This window comes from Phalacrocorax aristotelis, chromosome 2, assembly GCF_949628215.1.
Source record: "Phalacrocorax aristotelis chromosome 2, bGulAri2.1, whole genome shotgun sequence".
In the NCBI taxonomy this organism is placed as follows: Eukaryota; Metazoa; Chordata; class Aves; order Suliformes; family Phalacrocoracidae; genus Phalacrocorax; species Phalacrocorax aristotelis.
Window position 1 is genome coordinate 48,607,214 of NC_134277.1, and position 27,662 is coordinate 48,634,875.

The 27,662-nt window shown below is 41.6% G+C and overlaps 2 protein-coding genes and 1 long non-coding RNA gene across 9 annotated transcripts in view; 1 reads left to right on the forward strand and 2 right to left on the reverse strand.

Annotated features, from left to right (window-relative positions):
* Nucleotides 1–80: 80 nt before the first annotated feature.
* Nucleotides 81–27,662, forward strand: part of LOC142052800 (uncharacterized) — a 39,943-nt gene continuing 12,361 nt past the window's right edge. For all 6 annotated transcript variants that reach the window (XR_012658999.1, XR_012659001.1, XR_012659000.1 and 3 more), the window contains exons 1-2: nucleotides 81–209; nucleotides 22,844–22,976. This is a non-coding gene — a long non-coding RNA (uncharacterized LOC142052800). The remainder of the gene's footprint in view (nucleotides 210–22,843; nucleotides 22,977–27,662) is intronic.
* LOC142052798 (C-C chemokine receptor type 5-like) lies at nucleotides 1,292–26,141 on the reverse strand. 2 transcript variants are annotated; one of them, XM_075083412.1, is made up of 5 exons: nucleotides 26,109–26,141; nucleotides 9,172–9,267; nucleotides 5,363–5,520; nucleotides 3,952–5,029; nucleotides 1,292–1,488 (listed from the first exon to the last, which is right to left on the reverse strand). In XM_075083412.1, the coding sequence occupies exons 4-5, from the start codon at nucleotides 5,016–5,018 to the stop codon at nucleotides 1,425–1,427; spliced, it is 1,131 nt and encodes a 376-aa protein (XP_074939513.1). In that variant the 5' UTR covers nucleotides 5,019–5,029; nucleotides 5,363–5,520; nucleotides 9,172–9,267; nucleotides 26,109–26,141; the 3' UTR covers nucleotides 1,292–1,424. The 2 variants fall into 2 exon arrangements, with proteins under 2 accessions (XP_074939513.1, XP_074939514.1); XM_075083413.1 differs by lacking the exons at nucleotides 5,363–5,520; nucleotides 9,172–9,267; nucleotides 26,109–26,141 and having other exon boundaries at nucleotides 3,952–5,237.
* LOC142052799 (C-C chemokine receptor type 2-like) lies at nucleotides 14,581–26,163 on the reverse strand. Its single transcript, XM_075083414.1, has 3 exons — nucleotides 26,109–26,163; nucleotides 20,241–20,398; nucleotides 14,581–19,907 (listed from the first exon to the last, which is right to left on the reverse strand). The coding sequence occupies exon 3, from the start codon at nucleotides 19,894–19,896 to the stop codon at nucleotides 18,826–18,828; it is 1,071 nt and encodes a 356-aa protein (XP_074939515.1). The 5' UTR covers nucleotides 19,897–19,907; nucleotides 20,241–20,398; nucleotides 26,109–26,163; the 3' UTR covers nucleotides 14,581–18,825.

Sequence of the window (27,662 nt, forward strand, 5' to 3'; positions counted from 1 at the left end):
GAGAGGTGTGGGTGGGGAGTGGGCGGCTCTACGTCGCTACGCGCCTGCGCTTGCGCTCTCGCGGTCTGCCGGTTGGAGGTGTTGCGGGGTGGGGGGAAGGGTCCGCTAGGGGCGTGCGGGACCTGTTGCTCTGCCTTTCGTTGTGCTCGCGCCGCCGCACGCGTCTTCGGAGGGCGGGGGGCGCGCGAGGCGGCGTGTGGTGATCTGTGGTGAGTGCACCCGCCTCCTCCTCCTCCTCCTCCTCCTCCTTCCCCTCCTGCTGATGTACCTTTGCGGCGCATCGCACCCGGTTACCTGTCAGTCCGGTCCCCTCAGCTTTACTCCCCCAGTGTAGCAGCGTTGGGCCAGCGGGCAGCTGAGTGCCCAGGCGGGCCCCAGTGAGCGGTAAGCTGGAGGAGATTCCTCTCCGGTTTGGGAATTGTTGCTGCCACAGGAGGCGGCAAGAAAGGCTGCTTCCCTAGTCGAGGCATCCCCCTCAGCCTGGCATCTACTGTCCAAAAAAAACCCCTAAGTCCATCCAGGGGGCTCACCTGGAATAGGTTTGGAGTATTGGTGCTGCCGACCTCTGCTGGGCGGCGATAGGAGGAGTATCACAGTTGCCCGGGTCTGGGAGAGGTTGGAAGCGTGAGCGTCCCATTTCCATCCAAGTTTCAATCCTTATTGTCTTTCCAAAGGAAATACAGTGGGGAATGTGTTCTTATTGTTGTAACTTCCAAGCTATGGACAAGCATGTCAAATGATCTCCTTCCAGAGGAGATGGCTGGAATCCAGACAACATGAGTGCCTGTAAAACTTCTGCAGGAGCTGAAACAAGCCTCACTTCTCCCATAGCACAATGTTGCATCTGCCTGAGTCGTTAAGAGGTGACCATGCCTGCTCATCCAATGGACCTCCATTCTTAGTGGCCATGAGTGTTTTTTCTAAGGTTTGCTGCTGTTTGCATAATATTGATGCTTCCCGTAGTAGGGGTAGTCATTCTGACAGAAGATCCTGTTAGGAAACTTCGAAAGAGGAAAGCACCAAAAGCATTGGGTGTAGTGAATGTTTGGTAGCATGAAACCTTACAGCGTGGCCACATGATGGCACCAAAATCTTAAGAACTGAAGGGACATGCGTGCACGAGTCTACTGTAGTTGTTAGATGTTGGCTCTTCGGTCACTAGGGCAGATCCTAAACACACTAAAAATTCTTTTGTATGCTTTTTCATTTTAAAAACACTTAATCTTCTAGGGTCATAGTGAATTGTATGAGAGAGTGCTTTTCCCACCTGTAAAAATAAGACCAAACGTAATGACAACCAAAACAGCATATTTATTATTAGATCATTAGTGGCAACAGTTAAGAACACTTGATGGTCCTGTGTTATTTGATGATGCTGGTTCTTAGTCCACTTGTAAAACCCTGACTTTGTCCTGCCTGCTCCTTCAGCATCGTAGCAACCTGTTATGAAGAGGAATTTCCCTTCCTTTTTCATTCTTCTGGGCTGTTCTATAAAAAAGGGGGGAAGGGTGGAAGGATAAAGAAGTCTAACATACAAAAGTTAACCAACTTGCGTAATACAAAATATTATTACAATCTGTTGGCAGAGTCCTTAATCGAATGCACCAGCAGTGCTACCAAATACTGTGTTTTCTATTTTGTCCATGAATGTGGATCACGGTTCACTACAGTAGCTGAAATCTGGCTTGTCTCTTTCGCTGAAGTGTAGTCCCTTCTCAGTGAAGTGACATAAACTCTTGATAAGCTGCTTATCTACTGGGCCATCAGTCTCTTTAAGTTCTACCTCTTCCCTTCAGAAGCTATGTGTCACTTGGGAAGATCCATGCTGTAGAAGAGAACACTGCAAAGAACTGGGGCTGCTTTTTGACATGCCTCGCAGAAAGCTTGTCAGTGTGCTCGTGCATGTTTGGTTGTTGTACTTTGCTCCTGCAGGGCTGGTCAAGATACATACCCTGACTGGCATCAAAGCCCTCCAGAGAAAGTAACTAATTAAAGGCAAGGCGTCTTAGGGACCAAATTAAAGTTATTATCAAGAGCAGAATAAAATATAAAAATATTTTCATAGAGGTATTCTAGAAGTTAAAAAAAATGCCAGCCTGTCTAGAAGTTACTGCATATAACTTCCTATCTCTTTAAAAAGCAAATGCCTATATTTGTCATTTTATGCTGAAATTACCCAATTTCTGCTTGCATTGATATAGTTACCCATTTTAAAAGCATATACAAAGTCCAGAATGTAACTAATACACAGGGTCTTAAAAAAGAGTATGCAGCTGGAAATCTTGTAAATTAGAAGGTATACTATGCTTTTGTTATACTTCCCATGTGGATGTGGTCCAAAAGTGGTGCTTAATATGACAAAACTGAATAGCTTGAAACAAGTGGTTTGATAAGCAAAAATTTCCCTATTTCACTTCCTGCTTTCACAACCACTTGGCAATGTAAAATCTCTTTGGGGCTTTTTGAAACATTTGCTTCTTTTGAAAATATTATTTAAAAGGCAATCTAGAGGAGCTGGGAAACAGGAATTGTCCTGCTGGATAAGAACAGCAATCAAAATATTCACTTTTAGTTTCCTGTCCACAGAGTTGTTCAAAGCCATAGGTCTTAGGGGAAATATAAGAAATCCTAGAAAGGACAACTCAGGCTAAATCAATTAATACCGTTGACTATGGTATGATCTTAAGCATGTTAGTATCCCCATTTTTACTTCATCTTTTCTATGTGTTCAAGTGCTTTGCAGAATCTGAGCTTTAAGGGGAAGCGCAGTAATATTTTACCATCAGTCTTACTAATTATGGAAGCTTTTGCTCTCTGTAAAACTCCTAAATGGCAGAAAAAAAACATTGTCATAGCACCCAAATGATACCTGCTTCTAAACCAAAAAAGAGATGCTGTGTGCCCTTGACTCTGTAGAACAGTGAATATTTTTACTTATTCATATGTTTTGATAGCTTAAATATGCTTATCTCTAAAAACATCTGGGTCAAGCTTGTTCTGAAACAATTTTCACACTTCTAATGCTGTTGTTGTTTTGCAGCCACTAGAACCACGTTCATTTCATATTTTAAAGTTTTTTTCATACGTAGGCTAGAAAAATGGCAAGCAAAATCACTGTACTAAAAAGCTAAAACCCTATTGACACATTGTCCACATTTGATCTAACCTGGTTAAAGCTCCATGTGCAATACTTTCTTTTTGAAATATTGTAAATGCATGGATTTTCCTATAATGACAGGTCGTTATATTAGCATTTAGTGTGAACAACATATACAATGCCAGCTGATTAAAAGGGAGCCTTCTGAAATATCAAAGACACCTAGTAGTTAAAACTGTTATGAGAAAGATTCAAGACGCTGATACTCAACCATATATATGCAAAGGAGAATATATCCTGAAATATTGAGTCTTTTCTAAATGTATAAAATTTTCCTATCCCATTGTAAAAGTTTCTGTATCACATGCCTCAGTAATTTAGCATTATTTACAGAGATACACAATCAGGCTAGTAAAAGATGTGACTGAGACCACGTTCAAATGAGTGAGATAGCTTGTGTAAGGTACAGTCAGGAGATGTTTCCAAAGAAACAGTGTCAATTTCTAACCTCTAGCTCACTTTAAAAAAAAAATCAGTTTATAAGCCTGCTAGCTGAGGTCCTTAGGCTGTGTGTGGTATTGGACCTTATACTACAAAACTACACTTCCACATTCACAAAAAAAAAGAGAACACCTTTTTTTCCCCTACAGGATCCCACATTAGCATGTCTAGGTAGCTGACTGGATACATCTTTTTCATTTCTGTACAAGACAAAATACAAGCTTTAGTAGATAGGTATTCTGTGAACTTTTGCAGCTGCCTTAGAGCCAATATCTGGGCCAGATTCTGCAGACTTTCATCACAGACTTGATTTCACAAAAGTCAATTCCACTTTTTCACCAGACACAACTTACAATGCAGCAGAAACTTCTTGTTCTCCAGTAGACTGTGTGTAGGTGGAGCTAGCCCGTTCAGCTGTGTCAACATAGAAAATGGGACAGTATTTAGAGAAGTGGAATGCAATCTGCTTTCGGAAAAAGCTACGAAGATACTTCCTAAATTTTTCTCCAACAAATGCATAGATCACAGGATTGATACAACAGTGGATCATTGATATTGTTTCTGTCACTTGGGTTGCTTTGTGCAGTTGACCACTGCCTTCACAAGTAGTGACGGAAAATATACCTTGAAAATCACGCAAGAGAATGCAAATGTTGTATGGTGCCCAGAAAAAAAAGTAGACAATCATGATGACAAAAATAAGCCTGACTGCTTTATGTTTCTTCTCATTCTTACATTGCAGTAATGTCTTTATAATTTGTGCGTAGCTGCAGATCATAATTAACATTGGAATAACAAGTCCCAGGACGTTCATTTTTAAGGTCAGGAATTGCTTCCATGCATTTCTCTGCTCTGATGGATAATGAGCACTGCAAGTGTAACGTGAATTTTCCTTTTGAGTTTTGTGAAATACTATTCCAGGAACAGAAGCACAAATAGCAACGGCCCAAGTGACAACGCTGGCGAGGATGCCATTGGTAACCGTCCTAGCTTTTAAAGCAAACACTGCATGCACTATGGCCAGATATCTGTCTAGGGTCAACAGGATTATGAAGAAGATACCACTGTAGAAGCCAAGGAGGTAAACACCTGAGAGCATTCTACACAGCACCTCCCCAAAAATCCAGTCATGAACAGCGTAATAAGCCCAAAAAGGGAGAGAAAATATAAACGTCAAATCAGAAATTGCCAGATTGAGCAGGTAGATGTCAGTCATACTCTTCAGTCTCTTGTATTTTACCAGGATAAGGACAACAAGCAGGTTGCCTGTGAGGCCAAATATCACCACCAAAGAATAAAGCGGTGGCAAAATTGTTGCTGCAAAGTGCTTTTCCTCAGTTCCCATGCATGGCACCGCATCGCCGTAGTCGAACTCTGTTGTCAGCGGCAAGTCAGCTAAGTCCACAGTATGGTTTTCCATGGTGTGTTGGTCTGGAAAGGAAGAGAAGGATGTTGAACTAGAGGAAACTCCAAGCTTGGCAGCGACAGGAGAGTACAGTGGCTGGCATACAGAGCGAAGCTGTACATCTCTCTGGCACCTGGGCACCTTCTCATCATGCCAACGCGTACTGTAGCCCTCACCCAAGGAGGACTGGGCCCTGGCAAGGTGTAAACCGGTGCCCGAGAAGGTGCTGTGCCATGGTGGAAGGAAACTGCCTGGCGTTCATCCAGGTTGTTCATGACTTCCTGGGAGCCTGAATGCCTGTGGGAATCAGGTCACTGGAGGTATGGAAATGACCTCTCCAGAGTACTAAGCATACCCACCTGGTGGACCCGCTGTCCTGGGTATTGCTATCAGTAAGTTGGCTGCGTTTGTCTGGGTAAAGTGGCAAACGTCGTGTTCCTTACAGAGTCTGGGTCAGGCGTAGGCCATGGAAGCGTGCTGGTTTTAGGTAGGTCAGGAATGAAAGTAGTGCGCCGTCCTGTAGGAAGAAGAGATAGGCAAAGACCTTGGCAAGTGGCACAAAAGGAGGCAGTTGCTCTCAGCGTGGCCCCTAACACCTATATCTGTTGTGGCATCTTCCTGTCCTAAGTGTCTTGGAGGGGGCACAGAGACAAAAGGCAGGTATGGCCATGGCTACGAGCAGGTACTGACAGTTCTCTGTGTGTACTGGTTGTATGATACCATCCTTCATCCTTTGTAAGTCAGTGTTTCCAGTGAGGTGACATAGCAATTGAGGAAGCGCAAGGGTTGCCCAAACTCTCTGTCCCTCCAGCTTTGGTTTGGGGACTGTTGGAGGGACTGGGCTTCCTTTGCAAGAAGCAGTGTGAACCTGGGAGGTAAGTGTGCAGCAGAGCTGTGAAAGCCCTCAGGCAAGTGCTGTTATAGTGGGAGCAGGTAGAGGCTTGTGACTTCGATGTCAGCCCTTCCTGTTCCCAAACCCTCCCCCTTTCCCAAGTCCCTGGTAGGGCTGTGAGCCAGGTGCAATTTGTGAAACTTGGTCTCTGAAAAGTTGAGGAGATCTGTCTTCTCAGAGACCCCTGGAGAAAATGGAAGAATTCCTGCGTGTCCTGTGAGCCGCTGGGAAGAGGATTTTGTGCAGATGGGTGTCTGAGGGACCAAATGTCCTTCATGGTCACTTAGTGAGGAAGTGAAATTGATGTGTTTGGTAGCCAAACAGAGCTGTTTGCTGCCCGGTGAAAGGGCTGCTCTTTCTTTCTGTGTCATCAAGACTGCTTTTCTCAGGCGCTTCATGGCAGATTGGTGGCTGTTCATAGCAGGTTGATGGATTTAAAGCCTGCATTTTCCTGGCAGTTTGATGCCTATTCTCTTGACAAAGGCAACAGACTGCTCCTCACATGGCAGACTTCAGGCAGCGCGTCTGCCCCAACTTACTCTGTGATCTCTGACCACTCACGCAGCGCAGCAACGTTTGCTGCTTTCCTGCTTACAGCCCTGCCATGCACCTGTTTCAATGGCGAGGTCTACCCTGTGTGATTGCAGGCATCTTTTTCAGAGACCACGTTCTCAAAACCACCACTTCATTCTCTCTGCACTTGAGTTCTGCAAGACTAAAGGTAACTGAAGAAACCCAGCCTGTGGGTGGAGTGACACAGGGGCAGCCCCCTGGTCTGCTTTTTGGTAGAAGCTCATATTGGTCCATTCTGGTTCACAGCCTGTGAAATTTCCGCAGTGTCTCTATGTGTCTCTGTATACAAAACTGTTCAGGTGAAAGAAATGTTTTCTGCTGTAGGCTCAAGATTGCTCAAAATGCTAATGTCCTTATATTAATTTGTGTCAAAATGGTTAACTCAGCTAAACATAAGCTGATGTCTTGACGAAGGGACTGGTGCTAGGTCTTTGAGTACCTTCCTGTGACCTTAAAAATGAGGATCTGAGTCTCTCCTGAGCTGTCAGCTTCTGATGGAGGTTCTTATGCTGCACAGTGCAGATATGAATCTGCCCAAACAAGAGGAAGCTTTATTGGAGCAAAATCTGTACCTTTAAAATTAAATGATGTGATGCCTTTGTAAACCTCTTTCCTGCCCCTTCCCCAAGTTCTTCCTTAGTCTGGTTGTCAGCTCTGCCCCTAAGAATATCAATAATGAGGACATCCATGTTCAGACATTCTTTTGGCATGTTGAGTATGGCATGAAGTTTTCTTCTGGAGAGCAAGGAATAAGAGAAAACTGCCAAGTTTTAACAGTTTGGGTCTCAGCTTTGCCTAGACCTCTGGGGAGAAAATAAGTGCTGTCAAAATCCTCAAAGACTGGCTTTCAGGGAGGTCTGGCAATTTCTCTCAAACAGTTTTTTTTCCACAGCCATACTAACTACATAGTTATTACAGTGCTGAGGTAGTGGTTTCATTGGTAAAGGAAGTGGCTGTGGCTCGGGTGTATTGACAGTAAATAAGTTGATTTTAAAGTATCTAAGGGTTTATATTTCTTAAGTACTCTCAGCAATTCTTTTAGAAAAAAAAAGCACCTTTATAAACCACTCCAGAACATTAACTTCTTTATTTCAAAACATTACAAGACTTGGGCACTGCACAAATATTTCATATTCCCTTCAGCTAGGCCTGCTATATCTATGTTGCATGCCCTGACAGTACAAGTCCCTGGTACTGCAGATAGCTGAATATCCCCGTTTCTGATGTGTCAGTCAATCATGCTGTATACTGGGATTGTGGGATGAGGGGCTGGCTGACACACAGTGTCAGACCCAGCATGTTCTGTTTTGATCATTTTGCACCTGCGTGATGCTCATGCATAAACAGGTATGAAAAACACCCGGGTCATAAACCCAGAGTGGGATTTTATGAGTATGTGATTGATAGGATTCATGCAAATATTATTGCAGAATGCTGCCTCAGTATTGCTGCAGTAATTCTTTTTGCGACAGCCTCTTCTTCCTGATAACTGCTATCTCAGTGCCTTCCATCCTTTCCTCTGCCTTTCTGGAATGACAACCACATCTCCCCTGCATCTTATCTTCCTCCTTTCAACCCTTTTTGCATGCTTAAATTGTGGTCTCCCCTCTGAGCAGTTCCTTCCACTGAGCCCCTTTCCTCTAACCTAGCCTTTGGTTCAGAAGCCTCTCTCTGCAAAAGTACATACTACACTGAATTGTGTAGAGTATCCAGCACATGATGACAATGGAAACTACAGATTAAATTTGGAAACCAGAAAAAGGAATTGTAAGTGGTGTTGTGATTTATCTTATCATCTCACTGTTTTAGGAAACAATGTTGGCCACCGGCTAGAACGCTTCACTGGGTTAATTGACCTGGGTTGTTTAGCTAATCAGAGGTGTCTGGCTGGGTTTATGTTTCCTGATCATTAGGAAAATCGCCCAAAGATAATCCTGGAAGATCTCTGAAGAAAGGATATTTCAAAAAGAGGTATATATTGTTTTGAATACAGTTTAGATAAATACAATATTTCTAGAAATCTGCTAGACACATTCTGTTGCTCTAGCTGAAACTAGCAGTCATGCAGTTTTCAAGAGAAAAGCTTGCCATAGAAAAGCTAAGCAAACTCACATCGCTCTTTCAGGCTGAGTTTCAGATCAGAGCTCTCTGCTTTTAGAGGCAAAGATTTTTTTTAAAGTGAATTTCAGTTCATTTGCACAGTGCTGTAAAATTGTAACAAATAAAAAGGTGTAGTAAACAGGTAAAATGCTAAGCTATGCTGTGTGTAAACAGGTTCCATGAGACAGTGTTTAGAATGCAACATCAGATTTTCTGAGTCATCCTGTGAGAAGAGTAAGTACTCTTCACTCAGATAAGCTGTTTTGTCTTTGCAGTAACAGTTTTAAAATCCAGATTTCCATCATTATATATCACCTTCAAAGAAAAAATCAGAGTCATACCCCATTATATTTCTTACATAGATCTGTCTCTAGAGATTTCTTTGCTTACTTGGATCCTCTGCTCAAGCTTTCTAGTGGTTCTGTCCTTTAAAATAGTGTATTCTGTTTAACATTTCTTAAGCATTTCCCCAGGGTAATTTTTAAAGATGAGTACACTGGCAAGATTCTACAAGTATTTTTCACCTCAGGCATCAGACTACCTAAGCAACTACTAAATGTTAATTAGAAGAAGAAAAAAAAAAAAGAAGCAAAGATGACTTACCATGTACCTTACAGTGCAAGTGATGGCTTGGATCATTACATCAAGAACAACGCTAAACTGATTTGTCAGTCACGGGAAGATGGTCAAAACCACCTCCTGCATGAAGGAGGATGTATCAGTTTGAAAACTTCTAGCAAACAAATCTGTTTTCATTTAAAAGCAATCAAGGAGCAGTTCTCTATTTTCTAAAAATGGGTTGTCAGATGTTACTTTTCTAACTCTGTGAGATGTGCAGAGATGTTGAAATTGTGGAGGATCCTCCTAGGAGCTGAACTAAAGGTTTCACAACTTACAGCTGTAGTTTTAGAAAAAGGTTTTTATATCTTCTTTTTCTTTTTTTCATTTAGCTAAGCTGTTTGAAGCAAGAACACTTTACATAAGGTTCATCTGTTTATATTTCTCAGTCATTAAATGTCTTTTACGTTTTTTGTTCCTGAATAAAAAGTGGAGCTTTTGAATAAAGCTTGCACTTTTATTGAAAATTACGTGCACTTTCTGTTGGGTTGCTCTGAGTTGCAATCCTTGTATTTTAGGAGATTTGATTGATTCTATTTTTCTCTAACCCAGTCTTTTGGACTGTACTTTTTGTTTTAATCCTTCTCTTAAGACTACGACTTAGTCTATACAGAGTCTGGCCTTGTTTTAAAGCAACACTGTAGCTTACTTTTTGGAATTAAGCTTCTGAAAAGCTCGATAAAATCTGATTTCCTATCAACTTATTTCTTTGTGGCTGATTCCTTTGACTTTTAGAATTAAACTGAAGCTGCACCGTGAGCAGCTTTTTAGTTCCTTTTTAGACATCAAAGTAACCTCACAGGAGATATGAAAGGTACAGGGAAAGCAAGAAAGACATGGTGCCTTATCAGATGCCTGATAAACGCTGAGAAGATACCTAATAACTGCAAACCCCTGCCTCTCCTTGACATCTGTTTGGAGGGTTCCAGAATATCTCATCCTATCAACCTAGTGAAGGCACGAAAGTGATGTCTTTCCTGCACTCAGCCCTTAGTATCCTTAAAAGATTTTAAAATGCCAAAGGCCCAATGGAGATGTCTGGTTTTGGATGCTGCCATTCCTTAATGGGAGCCAAAGGAATTACATCTTCTGGGTTACATCTCAGATCTAGGGGGAGACAGTAAAAAGCTAAAAGCTCAGCCTGTTTTCCTTGTCAGTCCTTGCATGAGGGACTAATCAAGGTCTTTATTCCATAGGATCAATAGATTTGTCTCTTCCTTTCCTAATCAGCTGTTCCAATGAGCTCTCTAAAGGTCAAAATTAGTGGCCACTGTGGGGTACTCTAAGGTTCACATTACCTTAATTGATGGACTATCTTAGACCCCCTATACAGTCAGTGGAAAGAGCTGCTTCTAAAAACGTTTCCACTACACCTAAATAAAGCTCCTAATTGCTGACAAAAAAATGCACTTTTATAATGAATTCTTATAATTCTCAAAAAAGGTTCATACCAAATTAATTTTTCAATGTATAATTCCTAAAGAGTGTACATATTGAAATTAACAGACATTTTAAGGATTTCTTTTTGAAGCCTGCTTCATTGTTCACTGTTTGTTACATGTTGCTGAACCTACTGGAGACTTTAAAACTTTTTGGAATCTCACACTATATGAACAGGGGAAACAGACTCAAATTTGTTGTTGGACCTGACCATTTTTCATTAAGCTTTTGATTCTGAAATATGCTCTCACAAAACTGGTCTCAAACATTTGAACTAACAACAACTCAGAACTAAGACCTGTGGTGGGCTGGTCTTCAGAAATAATCCCTTGTTCCCACAGATTCATTGGCTTTATTAATCTGTTTGATTTTGTTGCTTATAGCTTTTCATTCTCATAGCTCAGTCTGATCAGCAAGCATAGCTGGGTGTTTCATTTACTGATTCTCACCCTAAGATTGCAGAGGGTGTTGCATGCCAACAGAGGGCCTCTGCCACTCACAGTTATAGCAGCTGACTAAGGGGAGTGGTTTGGTCTGCTCACCAGCTGGGTCTTACAGCTGGATGAGAGACTCCCTGCAGAGAGTGTGAATAGCTATGACACTTGGCGGCCCAAATATAGGGACACACGGATAGCAGGCACCTGGACTGTGGCTTTATTGTCAGCACCTACATGGTATGTTCAGTTAGCTCTACACCAGCTGCAGATAAGCAGAGCTGCTGGGAAGTCAGATTTGATCAGGTCTTCCATGTGGCTGTAGGTGAGTCCAGGCCCCCTGTGCTGTTTGCTGAGCACTGGGGTGCTGGTGGTGTGTTGTTCATCAGTGCTGTTAGGACAAGATCTTTCTTTTGTCTCCATCTCCACTCCTTTGCTCCCCTCAGTCGCTCTTGATGGGCCCCTGCAGGACTTGACCTCCCATCCAGTCTGAAGCTTCATCACACCAGCTTGCGACTGGCCGTCTTGCTGCTGTGTCACCTCCTCCTCCCTGCTGCCTTCCCATTGCCTCCATCTAGTCCATGTGTCAACACCAAGATATGGACAATGCGAGTAGCACATCCATTGTTACCAGTCAGATTTTTTTCAGCTTTTCTCAATCCCTTGTCCAGCATCTCTTTGAAAAAGTACACTGCTGCTTGCCATGAGCTACAGCAGATTTTAAGAATCATTAACTACAGGTGAACCTCATAATTTTACCAAGAAATTGAAGCTATTGTTCAATAATGAAAGGAATAATACAGTGGGTTGATACAGCTTGAAATTTTACCTATTATGGTTTTACCTTCAGAGATGAGTAGGAGTTTTGTTTAGTGGTGTGACACTCATGCCCTCCATAAAGACGTTCCTGGAATGGTAGTGGGTTTCGTTCCTTACCTGTGGGGCTCAAGTTGATGTACTCAGGAAGTACACAGCCGCAAACACTGTCAAGTCAAACCACATTCATCTATCTCTCCTATCCAGTGGCTGATTATGATTCATCTTCATAGTAATCAGACCATCTCACCGAAGTATCCAGTATCGAAGTGATATGGCACTTCTGCAAGGAGGTGTCATCATTTATGTGAACTCTACACCAGAACTGAAACATCTACTAGGACACATATGAGATGCTCACATACCAGTGTGACATACAAATGTCATAAAGCAGAACTATGGGTACAGGAATTTGAAAATGCAACTAACCGTTTCTGTTCAATTTATTGCAAACTTGCACCACCTGAAGAAGAAAGACTGGGAGAGAAAAAAAAAGGCCTAGGACAGAATGGCAGATACCTTTCTTAGGTATTTCATATTATTCATATGATAGTGCACAACGCTCTTATCAAAGTCTATAACTACAGCAAAGCAGATCATCCTTTTCATCTGGAGAAGAGATCTAATGAAGACGTGAACATAGACTGGATGCATTTCTTTTTCCATTGGTGAACCCAGTTAGATCTAATATTGTTACTTGTTATAGTCACAAAATCCATGCCTAAATTAGGTTAGCATTAGCATGTACTTTATTTCATCAATAGTAGTTAAATGTCTTTGTTTTCAAGAGGCTGAATAAAGACATCCAGCTAAAACTACTTTGTTGCTTAGGGTTTTTTTTCTTACTAGCCCTTTTTTTCAGGCTCTGAAGTTCTTGTGACTAATCTTTTGCTGCTACTGTACAATGACCCACAATCTTACATTTGTGAGGTATGTTCTTTTGAGGAAAATGGGGGAAAAAACATTATGTACCATACCCTAAGATTTCTGTCACAGAGACTAGTGAAAAAACACACAAAAAAAACCCGTTTCAAGGAAGGAGAGGAATCTGGGTCTGAGGAAGTTGGGTTACAAAAAACAAACTCTGGAAGACACAAGCATTTCTAATCCGGATTAATACTATTTCTTCACATGGTTGTTTACTGGCAGTAAGATCAAGGGTTTTTTTCTGCTATTATTCTGTTTTCTGTTTGTTTCTCTCTTGTAAATCTTGCACGTAAATAGTTATCCATTGTAGCACATATTAATTCCATTGTCATTGTACTATTTTTGTTTTGGCTTTCCCCAAGCTGCTTTTACTGAACTAGTTGTGCTTCCTCACACAGTGAGGAGGAAGAGAGCATTGCTTCCTTCTACCATTTTTATCCAGGCTTCTGATGTATGCTGCCCTGTTATATATATAAGGTGTTATCATAGTACAATATATTTTACTTTTGGGCCATAGCTATGCATTTCACAAATTTTCAGCTCTCAGAATCTCATTTTCACACAGACCTTTAATTCTCACGCTTTGCTGGTTTTAGGTACATTTATAGTACACAAATTCTAGGTCTACAGATGCTGTTTGGGGCTATCTTAACTGTGAACCAGAAATGGTCCTCAGTGTACATGTAAATCCTGGACCCTTGATGAGGCAGGCTGGGAAAATCCCACATCAAATTTCTTCCCAGTGAAAACTAGGTCACAGAAAGGATAGACGGAGTCTGTACAATGACAAGGTATGTGCCCAGACCCAGGAATCAGGAGTACTTTTGGATGCCAAAGATTAGGTGTAATCTGTAATTGTCCATACCTCCTAATAGTCTCCCTGCAAGTAATGTCCAAATGGCTCCTTCACTTCCATTCACTTGGTTTCCATTCCATTCAAAAAGTCTGGTATCAGGACAGGTTGTGTCGTTGGTGTCGTGTGGTTAGCATCCTACTGGCACAACCTCGTAGATGGTTCTGCAAAGCTGATTGTCACTTGAAGGTTTGTGCAGTTTTGCACATTGGCCTGTGTATCTGGTCATGCTGCCCTCCTCCAGTTCAGTATTGTGGCCCCACCTTCCTGGAATCAGTCATTTCAGACTTAAACCACTCAAACCGAAATTGCTCTCACTGTCACAGGAATTACAAAACTGCTTGGCACTTACACAAACTTGAACAACATTTCTTTTCCCTACCATTCCATTTTCTGAATGAAGTACAGCTCCTAATAGGCAAGCATCACCAGAATATCAGTACAGAGCAATACCTTCACTCCTTATTTCTAGACAAACATCCTTCTTTGTTTTGGCCTGATCACTATTGATATTCTAAATGCATCCGAAATTACTGGTTTGGTTTTGTTTCCTCTGCTAACTTAATTTTCTTCATTACTGTACGCAGGAGTAACGCTTCTAAGGCCACAGTAACCACAGTAGCCCCTAGGAGAAGCCCAGTAAGCATCAGCAGTTGAAAACAGCAGCAAAATTAGACTTCAAAGTGAGCAGTATCTGCCTGTTGTGCCATTTAACATAGGCAGCATCATGTCATTCTCCTCCTAGCACTTCATTTCTTCGTTTTTTATTAACTGGAACAAGATACCATGTAAATTTGTCCTTATGTTCTTTGTATTTATCCCTTTCGTAATTTTCACTGAAAGGAGTGATATTTAATTTAGAGCTTCGTAACTGAAACTCTTTCTTGCCTAAATCTTTTCACGTCCTGCTTAAAGTATCTATCTCTGATCTTCCAGTTACTCTGGCTATTACTTTATTAGCCTCTATTAAAGCTAATAAAGTAATTGTCTCATGTTTTGTCACTAGTTTTTCCTATTTATCCTTTTTCAGTACTCCATTTCCTTTATTTAGCTTGATATTATCTAAAATATGTACACATAACACCACAGTGGGTTAACACAAAAGAAAGTTATGACAGGAACATGCCTATGCACTGGTTACCAGAAATTTCACTATTTCTGTGTTTGCCCGTTATATACTTACTACAGACAAACCAATGGCAGTGATTATAAGTCTGGTGGTTGGTTGTGAGTACTGGTAAGCATTCATCAATACCATATATGCACTTCTGCTGCATTTCCTTTTGCCCCTTAGGAAGTCTGACTGTCGGCAGAGTTATCTTCTGCTGCGTGGGGCATTCGTCCCCACATGCTTCCGAATACATGGCAGTAGCATCTCCTAACAGGAAGGTCTAATTCTATCTTCTCCTGTGCATAAACTAAACTGTTTGTTTGGTTTCAGGGCTGTGCATAGGTATTTGTCCATGGCTCCTGGGCATTCTTTTCATAAGCATGCTGAAAGCCCAGTCAACGCATTATCTCTTCAGAAGTTCAGTGCCCAAAACCTTGTAATGGTTTCCACTTAGCTGTTCAACATTTGTTTTAAAGCAACAGTTTACTTGTAGTGTTCAAAGAGCTGCTATCTTGAATCTTTTTGGTGTTCTGGTGCTAGTTGTACACTCTCTTAAATGTTTGCTTTCATTTCCTCAGTATCTCACCAGAGCAGCTCATATGCCTCCCAAACACTGCAGTGGTTCTTCCTTGTGTTAGCTTCTTCTCTGCTGTATTACAATTCTGGTGTGCCTTGCCATTTTCTTAACATAGCTTTAGTTCATCACACAGCTTCTGTCTATCTGCCTGCTTCTCTAGCTCTTACATACACACTGTATCTTCATCTCAATGCTTTTCCCTGCAGAGCTTGAGTTATGGAATATTTGCCTCTCATATATAAAATTTCCCCCACCTCTCTGCTGAGGTGGCTTGTTTTCTCCTTCATAGACACTGGGGATCTTGTTAAACCTTCCACACGAGTAGTTCCATCCCACTGTGACCAGGCTGCTTGAAGTCCTGCTAGCCTAATTTGGAGCCTGTAGCTACACCATGCTACAGCCACATCTGACTGATTAAAACTCCAAGTCTGCAACAAAACTGTCTAGAGCCTTGCTTGTCTCAGTGCAAAGCTGCAACAAAGGATCAAGGATTATCCTGTCTCGGTACCTAACATATCAATAAACTAATCTTTAGGTTTAATTTGTTTGTTTTCCTTCCAGCACAAAATAGTAAATGCAAATCAGAAAACAAAGGCAGTGGGTGTAGAATTTCACTTATCCCATGGTGGACAGATGAGAAGAGTGTGCAGGGGGGAGGAGGAGGTGTGGATCATAGGCTGAAAAAAGGAACTGGGACAGTGAAACAGGGAGAATGACATGGTGAAGCAGAAGCACGTTTCCATATTGAACTTTGAATGCTTAAAGTTCCTTACACGTAAAGCCTGGGAGATCAGGCACACCACTTTGCTGGGCTCACTCTGTGCAGTGCAAGGAGATCTGAAATTAGTTGCAGAAAGTCTATGGAGAATCCCGTCTTTATCCCAATATTAATAGAGTGCCATCTTTTATTGTTCTCCTTTATTCCCCTGTACACGTCCCTGTTTCTCCTACCTGTCAAATTTCACCCATCTATAATCTGTGGTCCCAGACTTTTCCTGAAGCTATCATAATGCACTCTTCTCAAGCTTGCAGGTGAATAAAAGCCATGCCAGCTTCTGGAATGGGCAGACTGTTCCCTGCTTGTTCGGTTTGGTTTGCTTTGCTGGAGTGTGGTATTGTGAGTGTTTAAGTCCATAGTTGCATCTTTTTGCAACCTCAATTCTGACAGCAGAACTGATGTCCTTTTGCTTAGGAGGAGAACATGGGCTACAGGGTATATGTTGTTTTTCAGACACAGATTTTATTAATGTCACTGCATTAACATGAAAACAGGAAGAAACGTAATTGCAACAACGAAAAAATTTGGAATAAAACACAGCAGTAGAAATATCACAGTTACAGCAGGACTTCTGTCACACTGAGCTAATTTATGCTTTAATATTAAAAAGGTGCTTTCACATTAGTGCAGTAAAAGTGTGCAAAAGAAGGGAAAAATATTATTTCCAAGCAAGAAAGTTTACTGTGAGGATAATTTTTGGTCTGTTCTTTAGCCTGTCTCTGGCTATTAACCTCACAAGGTAGTGGCTAGATTATAATAGCTGATAGGGTAAAAGCTAACAACTAACAGAAGCAGTGCCTTGAGGGGGAAGAGTATTTGCACCACCTAGATTAAGGCATCTGATACCTAAACTAAGAGGCTGACATTTCCAGGCTCCTTCTATAATCAGGCAGGTAATCTTCCCCAGAGGCCATTTAAATTGTATGTCTGCTTCTGACTAGGGCATCTCTTTTTCTCTACTGACCACTGAGGGACCTTGAAGAGATTTGCTATCAATTTAGGCATGAGTCACGTGCCTAATGTTAAGTAGTGTGGCATCCTTTCTTGTCTCCTTACTTTGCTTGGAGGCTACTTGAACCTGCGGCTGGCCTCCAGATTTCCATGAGCAAGTCTTTAATATGCATGGGCAGTGCCCTTTGAAGTAAATGGAAAAAAAAAAGCAGGACAGTTCACTTGCATAAGGAGTGCTCATCTGCACTTCCTTACAGTTTGAAACAAGAAGTTCTGCACTATGCCCCTGCCTCCTCTTCTTTGCTAACATCATGTCCCTAGAATACCACTTTCTTTTACAGGGGAAACTCCTAATTATACATAAATGTATGGCCACAGGACACCAGTAGACTAAAGGTCTGAAGTCTTCAATTAACCTGCAGTTCTAACTGAGGCACCAGTTGGCTATGGGCACTTTTCTCCTGGGAGGGCAAAGTGGGTATGTCTCCTCTGCAGTCAGCTGCTTTTGGAGTTCCCAGGCTACTGTCTAACTAGAAGTGTATCCCAAACATCAGACTTGCTGTGTATGTGAAGAGCATGTTTTTCTCATGCAGGAGCCTTGCCTGACACACTTATGGTGTCTGCCATGTAAAGTCTTCCTGTACACACATGATTTACCTGTCCGGACCTAGGGATGCTTCCACTCAGTACTGTGCTCATGGTCTCCAAAATCTTTCAGAGGGTCCTGATATTTTTTCATACAGAATCCTGCATACCAAGTACCAAGGTAATTTTCATTCTGACCTTGCAGATCTTTGCTGATGTACTTTTATTGGTTAAGTGCTGTTTTCCTTGGAGGGATATGATTTGTCAGGAGCAATCTCATGGTTTTGTGGGGTACAACATTGTCTTATGGTGCAGTCAGTAGACTTGGTGTGTGCAGATACTTGCAAAATTGCACCCATAAAAATCACAATGTTACCCATTAAGATCTCACTTTGGAAAATGTTAGCAACTGAACTATGATATGGCAGGCATAAAATTAAAGTACTAAAATCAAAATACTATAACTCAGTCTACAGTCAGAAGGTTTATCTTTAAATATGACTCCACTATTAGCTAACAGATAAATCCTTGGGTTAAATGGTCCCAGTAAGATAAAGGTCACTCAACTCTCCCATCAGAGGAGATATATTATCTTGATATATCTCATATTAATCCTCAAATTACTTTTTATGGAAACAAAAAGGGGTAGGGAGGAAAATGAAGAAAACTAAAAGCCTTCCCCTATCAAAGGCCTGGCCATATTGCAGAAAGAATACAGTCACTTCCAAAAGGTGTTCCATTAATGCTGAATACTAAACAGTACATCAATCCTCAGTGCTTCCTCCCGGTGTTCATCTTAAAATGTTCACATAACAGCAAATGGCTCTTGGGAGATGACATGTTACTCCTTAGTCTCTTCAGTATTGTATTCCCGCCAGGTAAATCTCACCAGCATTTGTTCACTGGATACAATTTGGGTCGAGACAGAATTGTACTATTCTGGGCCCAATTCAAATCTTGATATGATCCAGGTATGGTGTTAATGATTCCTGGAGAACTCACTGATTTCTTAGTTTAAGAATGGAAAATGCTGTAACCCCAGGGAGCAGTTAACCACATGAATTGAGGGTCATACAGTTTTCAGTAGTGGTTGACATACAGATCTTAAATAATGTCAGGCAGTCTGTAAGGCAAAGCGAATAATGCAACATATGTTTTGATATATTTTTACAGTCCAGTAGAGATGTCATGCTCTGCAGTAGATGGTGTGAATGTGGAACTAACTCTTTCTAATTTTTCACGATAAAGATTTGGACATTTTTTGCAGAGGTGGGCTGCAACATGCTTTCGGAAAAAGCTACAAAGATACTTCCTAAATTTTTCTCCAACAAATGCATAGATCACAGGATTGATACAACAGTGGATCATTGATATTGTTTCTGTCACTTGGATTGCTTTCTCCAGTTGAGCTTTGATTTCACAATTTGGGTTGAAAAGTGAACTTTGAAAGGTATGCAAAAAAGAAGAAATATGGAATGGTGTCCAGAAGATGAAATAAAAAATCACTATCACAAATATAAGTCTGACTGCCTTCTGTTTTTTCTCATTCTTGCATCCCAATAATGTTTTTAGAATTTGTGAGTAACTGAAAATCATAATGAGCATTGGAACAATAAGTCCTAGAATATTCATCTTTAAAGTACAGGAGTACTTCCAATTTATTAAGGAATCACTTGGATAATGAGCACTGCAAGTGTAACGTGAATTTTCCTTTTGAGTTTTGTGAAATACTATTCCAGGAACAGAAGCACAAATAGCAACGGCCCAAGTGACAACGCTGGCGAGGATGCCATTGGTAACCGTCCTAGCTTTTAAAGCAAACACTGCATGCACTATGGCCAGATATCTGTCTAGGGTCAACAGGATTATGAAGAAGATACCACTGTAGAAGCCAAGGAGGTAAACACCTGAGAGCATTCTACACAGCACCTCCCCAAAAATCCAGTCATGAACAGCGTAATAAGCCCAAAAAGGGAGAGAAAATACAAACGTCAAATCAGAAATTGCCAGATTGAGCAGGTAGATGTCAGTCATACTCTTCAGTCTCTTGTATTTTACCAGGATAAGGACAACAAGCAGGTTGCCTGTGAGGCCAAATATCACCACCAAAGAATAAAGCGGTGGCAAAATTGTTGCTGCAAAGTGCTTTTCCTCAGTTCCCATGCATGGCACCGCATCGCCGTAGTCGAACTCTGTTGTCAGCGGCAAGTCAGCTAAGTCCACAGTATGGTTTTCCATGGTGTGTTGGTCTGGAAAGGAAGAGAAAGATGTTGAACTAGAAGAAACTCCAAGCTTGGCAGCGACAGGAGAGTACAGTGGCTGGCATACAGAGCGAAGCTGTACATCTCTCTGGCACCTGGGCACCTTCTCATCATGCCAACGCGTACTGTAGCCCTCACGCAAGGAGGACTGGGCCCTGGCAAGGTGTAAACCGGTGCCCGAAAAGGTGCTGTGCCATGGGGGAAAGAAACTGCCTGGCGTTCATCCAGGTTGTTCATGACTTCCTGGGAGCCTGAATGCCTGTGGGAATCAGGTCACTGGAGGTATGGAAATGACCTCTCCAGAGTACTAAGCATACCCACCTGGTGGACCCGCTGTCCTGGGTATTGCTATCAGTAAGTTGGCTGCGTTTGTCTGGGTAAAGTGGCAAACGTCGTGTTCCTTACAGAGTCTGGGTCAGGCGTAGGCCATGGAAGCGTGCTGGTTTTAGGTAGGTCAGGAATGAAAGTAGTGCGCAGTCCTGTAGGAAGAAGAGATAGGCAAAGACCTTGGCAAGTGGCACAAAAGGAGGCAGTTGCTCTCAGCGTGGCCCCTAACACCTATATCTGTTGTGGCATCTTCCTGTCCTAAGTGTCTTGGAGGGGGCACAGAGGCAAAAGGCAGGTATGGCCATGGCTACGAGCAGGTACTGACAGTTCTCTGTGTGTACTGGTTGTATGATACCATCCTTCATCCTTTGTAAGTCAGTGTTTCCAGTGAGGTGACATAGCAATTGAGGAAGCGCAAGGGTTGCCCAAACTCTCTGTCCCTCCAGCTTGTGAAACTTGGTCTCTGAAAAGTTGAGGAGATCTGTCTTCTCAGAGACCCCTGGAGAAAATGGAAGAATTCCTGCGTGTCCTGTGAGCCGCTGGGAAGAGGATTTTGTGCGGATGGGTGTCTGAGGGACCAAATGTCCTTCATGGTCACTTAGTGAGGAAGTGAAATTGATGTGTTTGGTAGCCAAACAGAGCTGTTTGCTGCCCGGTGAAAGGGCTGCTCTTTCTTTCTGTGTCATCAAGACTGCTTTTCTCAGGCGCTTCATGGCAGATTGGTGGCTGTTCGTAGCAGGTTGATGGATTTAAAGCCTGCATTTTCCTGGCAGTTTGATGCCTATTCTCTTGACAAAGGCAACAGACTGCTCCTCACATGGCAGACTTCAGGCAGCGCGTCTGCCCCAACTTACTCTGTGATCTCTGACCACTCACGCAGCGCAGCAACGTTTGCTGCTTTCCTGCTTACAGCCCTGCCGTGCACCTGTTTCAATGGCGAGGTCTACCCTGTGTGATTGCAGGCATCTTTTGCAGAGACCACGTTCTCAAAACCACCACTTCATTCTCTCTGCACTTGAGTTCTGCAAGACTAAAGGTAACTGAAGAAACCCAGCCTGTGGGTGGAGTGACACAGGGGCAGCCCCCTGGTCTGCTTTTTGGTAGAAGCTGAATTTAATTACATGGCGGGTCATTCTGATCTTTAGCATGTGAAATTTCTGCAGTGTCTTAAGCTCGTGTCAGCATACTCAGCTGTTTGAAGAACATTGTATTTCCTGAAACCTAATATGCAGACTATTCAGGATCCAGAGAACCTAGTTTTAATCTGTGTCTTTATCTCAGTCGATATATATGTAATACACATTATCTTCATGAGGAAATTTTATTGATTACACCATGTTAAAACAATTTTTTCTGTGTGTATATGCAAAGTATACATACATATATACACACATATATGTACACACTCATACAGAATTGTGGAATCATAAAATCATACAACCATTTAGGTTGGAAAAGAACCTTAAGATCATCGAGTCCAACCGTAATCCTGACACTACCAAGTCCACCACTAAACCATGTATCTAAGTGCCATGTTTACACGTCTTTTAAATACTGGTGATTGTGATCCAACCACTTCCCTGTGCAGCCTGTTCTAATGGTTGACAACCCTTTTGGTGAATAAATATTTTCTGATATCCAATCTAAAGCTCCCCTGGCGCACTTAGCCTTGTTGAATCTTTGTGTAAATGCATAGAAAGTAATAGGGTTTTTATCTAGTTTGGAACTTATTTTGAGATTTAAAAACAACAGAAGATACTTGTGTGAGTAACTGGACTAAAGGTAACTGATTCCCTACACATTTGTCTCCTTTGCTGCCCAAGCCTTATCTCCTTTGATGGGTTGACCCCAGCCAGCAGCTAAGCCCCAATCTAATCACTCACTCCTTTCCTCCACAGCTGGATGTGGTGAGAGAATCAGAAGGGCAAAAGCAAGAAAAAACTTGTGGGTTGAGATAAAGACAGTTGAATGAGTGAAGGGAGCAGAAGAAAACAGGAGAGGTGATACAAGGACAAATGCTTGCCACCTCCCACCAAGCAGGTGATGGCCAGCCAGTCTCTAAGCAACGCCTATTTTGGAAAAACTTTCCCCACCACCACCACCACTTTTATTGCTGAGCATGACGTTATATGGCACAGAATATCCTTTTGGTCAGTTTGGGTCACCTCTCCTAGCTGTGGTCACAAATCTAAAAGCATCATAAGGGCTGCTGTGAAGAAAATTAAGTCCATCCCAGCCAGGCACAGTACGCCTTTCCACTACCAAAACTGAGCTCCTGCGCTGTACAATTCACACTGATGCTGCCTAGAAAGATGGCATGTACTGTGCTTATTTTGTTTACCGTTTATGACCTGATGGGAATTCTCTGAGCATTTGCATGGGATAGAAGTCAGATCCTCCTCTTCACAACAAGCACAAAATATTAAAAATATTTTCTGAAACGCTTTCTAAAATAATCCTTATCCTTTGCAGATAAGCAACGTTAATCACAAAGAGCTCTAGAAAACTGATCTGGTTAACAAATTCTGTTGGAAACTACTGTTTGCATTCAATTATTTTTTTTATTTAACTTTAACCATTTTTTCATTTTCATGCAGAAAGAAACATCTTCTGCAGAAGCTGTAGCCCTTGACAAGAAGTTTGGTTTTGGCTCTAAAATGATCTAGGCACGAACCTTCTGAATAGGTGTGTTAGCAAAGGAATCTCCAGCTTTACCTCTGTTCTTGTGCTGTAAGTATAAATGGGCTCTTCTGAGAGGTTCTGCTTTGGGAACTTGTGATATTTGGCTTATTTGCCTCTTATTTTCCTTCCAAAATTAACAAAAAATATTCAGGAAGTCTTAATGATTTTCATTTGCAGGGCTTTCTCATTTACTTTATGGAGTGCATGTGGCCATCAGTTCCCACTGTCCTGCCCACACACCCACAGTTTCTGCATGCACAAAGTAGTTTTGGTTGCTAACAGAAATTCTGGACAATTTCTGCAAAAGCAGGCAACTGAGTCAAACCTAAGGTAGAAATATAAGAGGAAGAGAATTTTCTCTTTGGTGTCCTCCTTCCCTTCTAATTTATCCTGTGTGCTTATCATGCAAAAGTGTCTAAATATATGAGCAGTCCAATCTGAGGCTACTCTCATTTCCTGTCAGAGGACTGGTTTTGTTCTGAGTCTCCAAGAAGTTGGGTGCAGTGAAGTGTGACCAAGCCCCAGGCCAAATGCCTGCCCCTACCCTGGGGAAGAGTTCTTGCAAAGAGAATGACTTACAGCTTGGATGGGAGAAAATTTTATTTTCTTAATAATTGTAATGTTGTGAGCCAAAATAAATATAATTTCATTTCTTTAAGTTGTAACAAAGCTGCACTTACTGCAACATCAGAGATTCTTGTAACGAGGATGTTGCTCTGAATCATGTTTTCTCAGATTTCTGTATTTCAGCTGCTTTGAGAGAAGCCTTGCTAGCTCTTGAGTATTAGCTGTTATTTACAGTGTGTCACCTTTAGCTATAGAAGTGTCTAAGTGCTGGTATGACTATCAAAGATTTCCACGTTAGAGTAATTCAAGCAAAGAGGCTCCTGAGTTGCTACACTTATTCTGGGATGGCAGTTTCACAGCTCAGCATGTCTGCTCTGCCCTAAAGGGGATTTGGACAAAATTCTCTCACAGAAATCAGAACATTTGATAACTTCAATTTAGAAGAGCATCCGTGTATTAATGGAGCTGCTTATCTCAAAACTGAATGACTCCCAAAGTTCCCTTTCCCTTTTTATGGTCTAAGACAAAGGTTCTCTTTTGAAATGTATGAACGGGTAACACGGTGTTACTCCCCCTGCACTCACCCTCCTCCTTTTCACAAATGGCAGTTTGTCATACAGAAAAAGAAATTGCTTAATGACTCGTAGGCAGCTTAGAAGTATGTGTCAGCAGTATCTAGGGCATTTTATGAAGAAACAGAAGTACAATGTAGCATAGAGTAAACTGAAACTTAAGAAAAATAATATCCCATATCCAGACAGCTAGTGTTACAAGAGAGGTGCCCAATGTTTCCTGCTAACAGCTCTGTCTATTTAACTTTGGCTTTGGCTTTCCAGAATGAGTCTGTAGACAGGCAAAACTACAGAGAAGACTGTGCACAGACACCAAAGACCTCTTGGGAAGCAAGCATAAAAGTATGTACTTTTCTTGAGTTACCAAGAAAGCTGAAGGAAAATACGGAAGTATAATCTAAATGCTGTGTGTAAGACTCTGAGCTGATAGTTTCCCTCAAATACATCTCTTCATGGGGTAGTGACCACAGGATTTCTTTGCAGGATATGACTGGGGAAAGACAGTCCCTTCCAAAATTAAACCTCGCTTTATATATATAAGAAATCTCCTCCTCTTTTATAACAGCTGAGCATTAGAAACATCTCTTCAGAATGGCTTGCCTCCTAACTTCATCCCTGCAGAATTTTCAAGGAAAAGTATGTTCTGGGCTGGAATAAACAGGCTTAATACTCTGCGAACCCTCAAGATCCAATTGTTTCTATTCCCCACCAAAACCAGAAAGATGGTCTTGCAAAACTTCTGAGCTTTCCTGCAGATAGAGTCAGTCTATGTGATTGAAAAAAAAAAGGAGTTGTTCTTACCTAAACAAATGCACATTAAAAGAGTAGCACTGAGATAAGCACTCTGAGAAAGAGCAACTTGAGACAGCTATTAAATGTCTTCCCCCAAATCATGACTATCTGTGTAAGAGGGCTGTTCTCTTGCATAGGCTAAGTCCTGTGTTAGTATCTCTGTTCAGGATTGTTCTTTTTTTTTGTTGTCTGCTTAAACTGCTTCAGGTAAAACATTGAATTCAGAGTAATTCAAACAACAGTTGTAGCCACAACTATTCTGGGGGTCAACTATAGTATATAAAAAAAAAGGATAATAGTCTAGAGTGGAGATTGCCAACATATATCATAGGATCATGCACCTGTCATGTTATTGCTATAAGGGTCTCCACACAGCAAAGTTCAAGCCCACTGCTCTGGCACTGTCAGCTGTTCATGGCAAATGACAGTGCAGTTCTCCCATGAAAGCAAAGGTTGCAGTAACTACATATTTGATATATGACAAAGAAAAATGTATTCTTAGGCTATCATTGCTTTTTTGCTAATACTCAAGTGGCAAGTCTCATTTATCCAAGCAGAATAGCTCACCTATCCTTGTGTGTGAGAATGGTACAATTCCAGTGTAGCAGTGATGAATTTTATACATGTAAAACCTCATTAACAAAAATTACAAGCCAGATCATGACTAATATATATGAGATATGGAGTACAGGCTTTCTAATGTGGTGGCTCAGAGATATCACATCAAAAAGAGGAACCAATCCCAAAGAACATATCCCTTCATTACATGATAATGAAATAACACCTTTAACAGATTAAATGCTTGAATAATACAAAGAAACCATGTGACAGGGTAGTGACAAAGAACACCTGCCACCTGCATCTGATAGAGCAAGATGTGGCTTAGATTTGGGGAGTAAAGTGTGAAGGATCTCATGTCTGATCAGTTTATATCCTTAGCAGAATACATTTTCAAGCTACTAACCTCCTGGAAAAGCTTTGAAATTAAGACACAGTAAGTTCCAACTACAAAAAAAGTTTATAATTTTCTACACCATTTGTCAAGTTCAATTCTCTACTGTCACATTTAGCCTTATCCTGAGTCGTAAGCTAGTTACGAGACCCAACTGTTCTTAAAGATAGTGTCTCCACTTGAATGGTAGCTCTACTGCCACTGTCATTGGGCACATATGCTTCCCCACTGAATGAATCTGTATCTAGATATGTATTTACATTTACATGTAAAAAAGGAAAAAGAATAGCTACTTACTGATTTACCAAGCTTGTTTCGTCTGATCGCGTCTTCTTCTTTGTGAACAAACGCATAGTTAAATCCTATATCTGAAAATAGGAAACAGCACTTCCTGTGTGATATATTGCAAAACATTATTACAAGAATCAAGGGTATGGTTCTTCTTTTTTTGAAAACATGCAGTTTCCAGTCTGAGGGGTGAAGACTTCACGGGTATCTACTTGTTCTGCTCCATCTGGAACTGGAGCAGTCAGTATCTGAACTCTACAGAGTTAATACTGGGTAGTTAAATTCAATAAAATCCTGTTCTCGGGACAGTAGGTATTTCTAGCTGCTCTAGACACTTCTGCAGCTCAACGGAAAGTGGTGTGAAATACCTGGCATACAGAATGTATGCTTTTGAAGTTAAATTCAGGTCTCCAAAATGACTGTTGAAAGAACCCCACCAAGGTATTCTTCATGTTCGTTGTCACGGACAGACTTCTGTATAATTTCTACATGGTTCTCCCTTTATCATCACTAGTGAAAAAGAATCTGTAGGCAAAATTGCTACATTATACTATGCAAAGCAGTGTCATATTATACAGCATCACACTTGCCTTAGATGAGCATTGTGAAGCTCAGGTCAAGTCAAGGTCCAGATGTTTCAGTGCTAATTGGGTCAGGCAGAGCACTGTGCTGGTAGAGCTACCTTCCTTCCAGTTATGTGACTAGCTCATGTGGTCTACACCACACTGCACCGTGTGGTCTAGACCCCCTCCTTAAACACATATTGTAATCTTTGCAAAGCCGTTTGTAATGATCTTGAACTTCTAAGAGGCTGTAGTATGAGGCAAGCTGAAACCTGCAGCTCATTCTCTTTTTGTTGTGGTGACATGGCAGGGTTGAAAGCAACAGAAAGAGATTAAAATTAAAAAGTGGTTAAAATATATTTTTGCTTCAAAGGCAGGAAGTATAGTCGGGTGTAGTGTGGTGTATTTATTTTTTAAAAGCATTCACTTCACCAATGCCATTGTCACTGCAGCTGCCCCAGGCTCCAGCTGTTGGAATGATAATTGTTGCCTATGTAAGTGGCCATTATAAATGAATAATATGGCCACTTATCTGCTCCCTGAGGAGACTTGTTACATTTTTATAGCAAGTTATAACAAGGCTACATTTTTCAATTTTGCATTTTTTTGGCAGCAGCTGTTGACCTTTTTCTCAAAGACTGCTGTGTAGTTTCCTGCAGTATTCTTGAAAAGCTGTAAGACTGGCTTGTGCTACAATTATAGCTGGATTTTGTAATTCCCTAGGAAATCTATGTGGAGTCTCAGTAAAACCAGTGATACATGACATGACATGACCACATGCGTTCCAGAGACTCACAGACTCACAGAGCTCTTTCAGAAGGAGCGCACAAGCAAGGCATTGGGAAGCTGGGTCTCTGTGATGGATGAAAGAGATAAACATTTCCTATCAACCTGGAAGGGGCTGTGTAGTGTTGCTGTAAATATAGACTGCAAACCACTGAAAGCCTTCAAGCCTGAGCAGAAAGGGCCTTACCGGGGCACAGTGGATAACAGGGAGACA

Excerpts from the sequence above, each read along its gene's own strand:
- LOC142052799 (XM_075083414.1), bottom strand. The coding sequence starts at position 19,896 with ATGGAAAACCATACTGTGGACTTAGCTGACTTGCCGCTGACAACAGAG.
- LOC142052798 (XM_075083412.1), bottom strand. The coding sequence starts at position 5,018 with ATGGAAAACCATACTGTGGACTTAGCTGACTTGCCGCTGACAACAGAG. Across the intron at positions 1,489-3,951 it reads CAAGAAGTTTCTGCTGCATT|AACAGCCCAGAAGAATGAAA; the intron begins GTAAGTTGTGTC and ends CCTTTTTTATAG.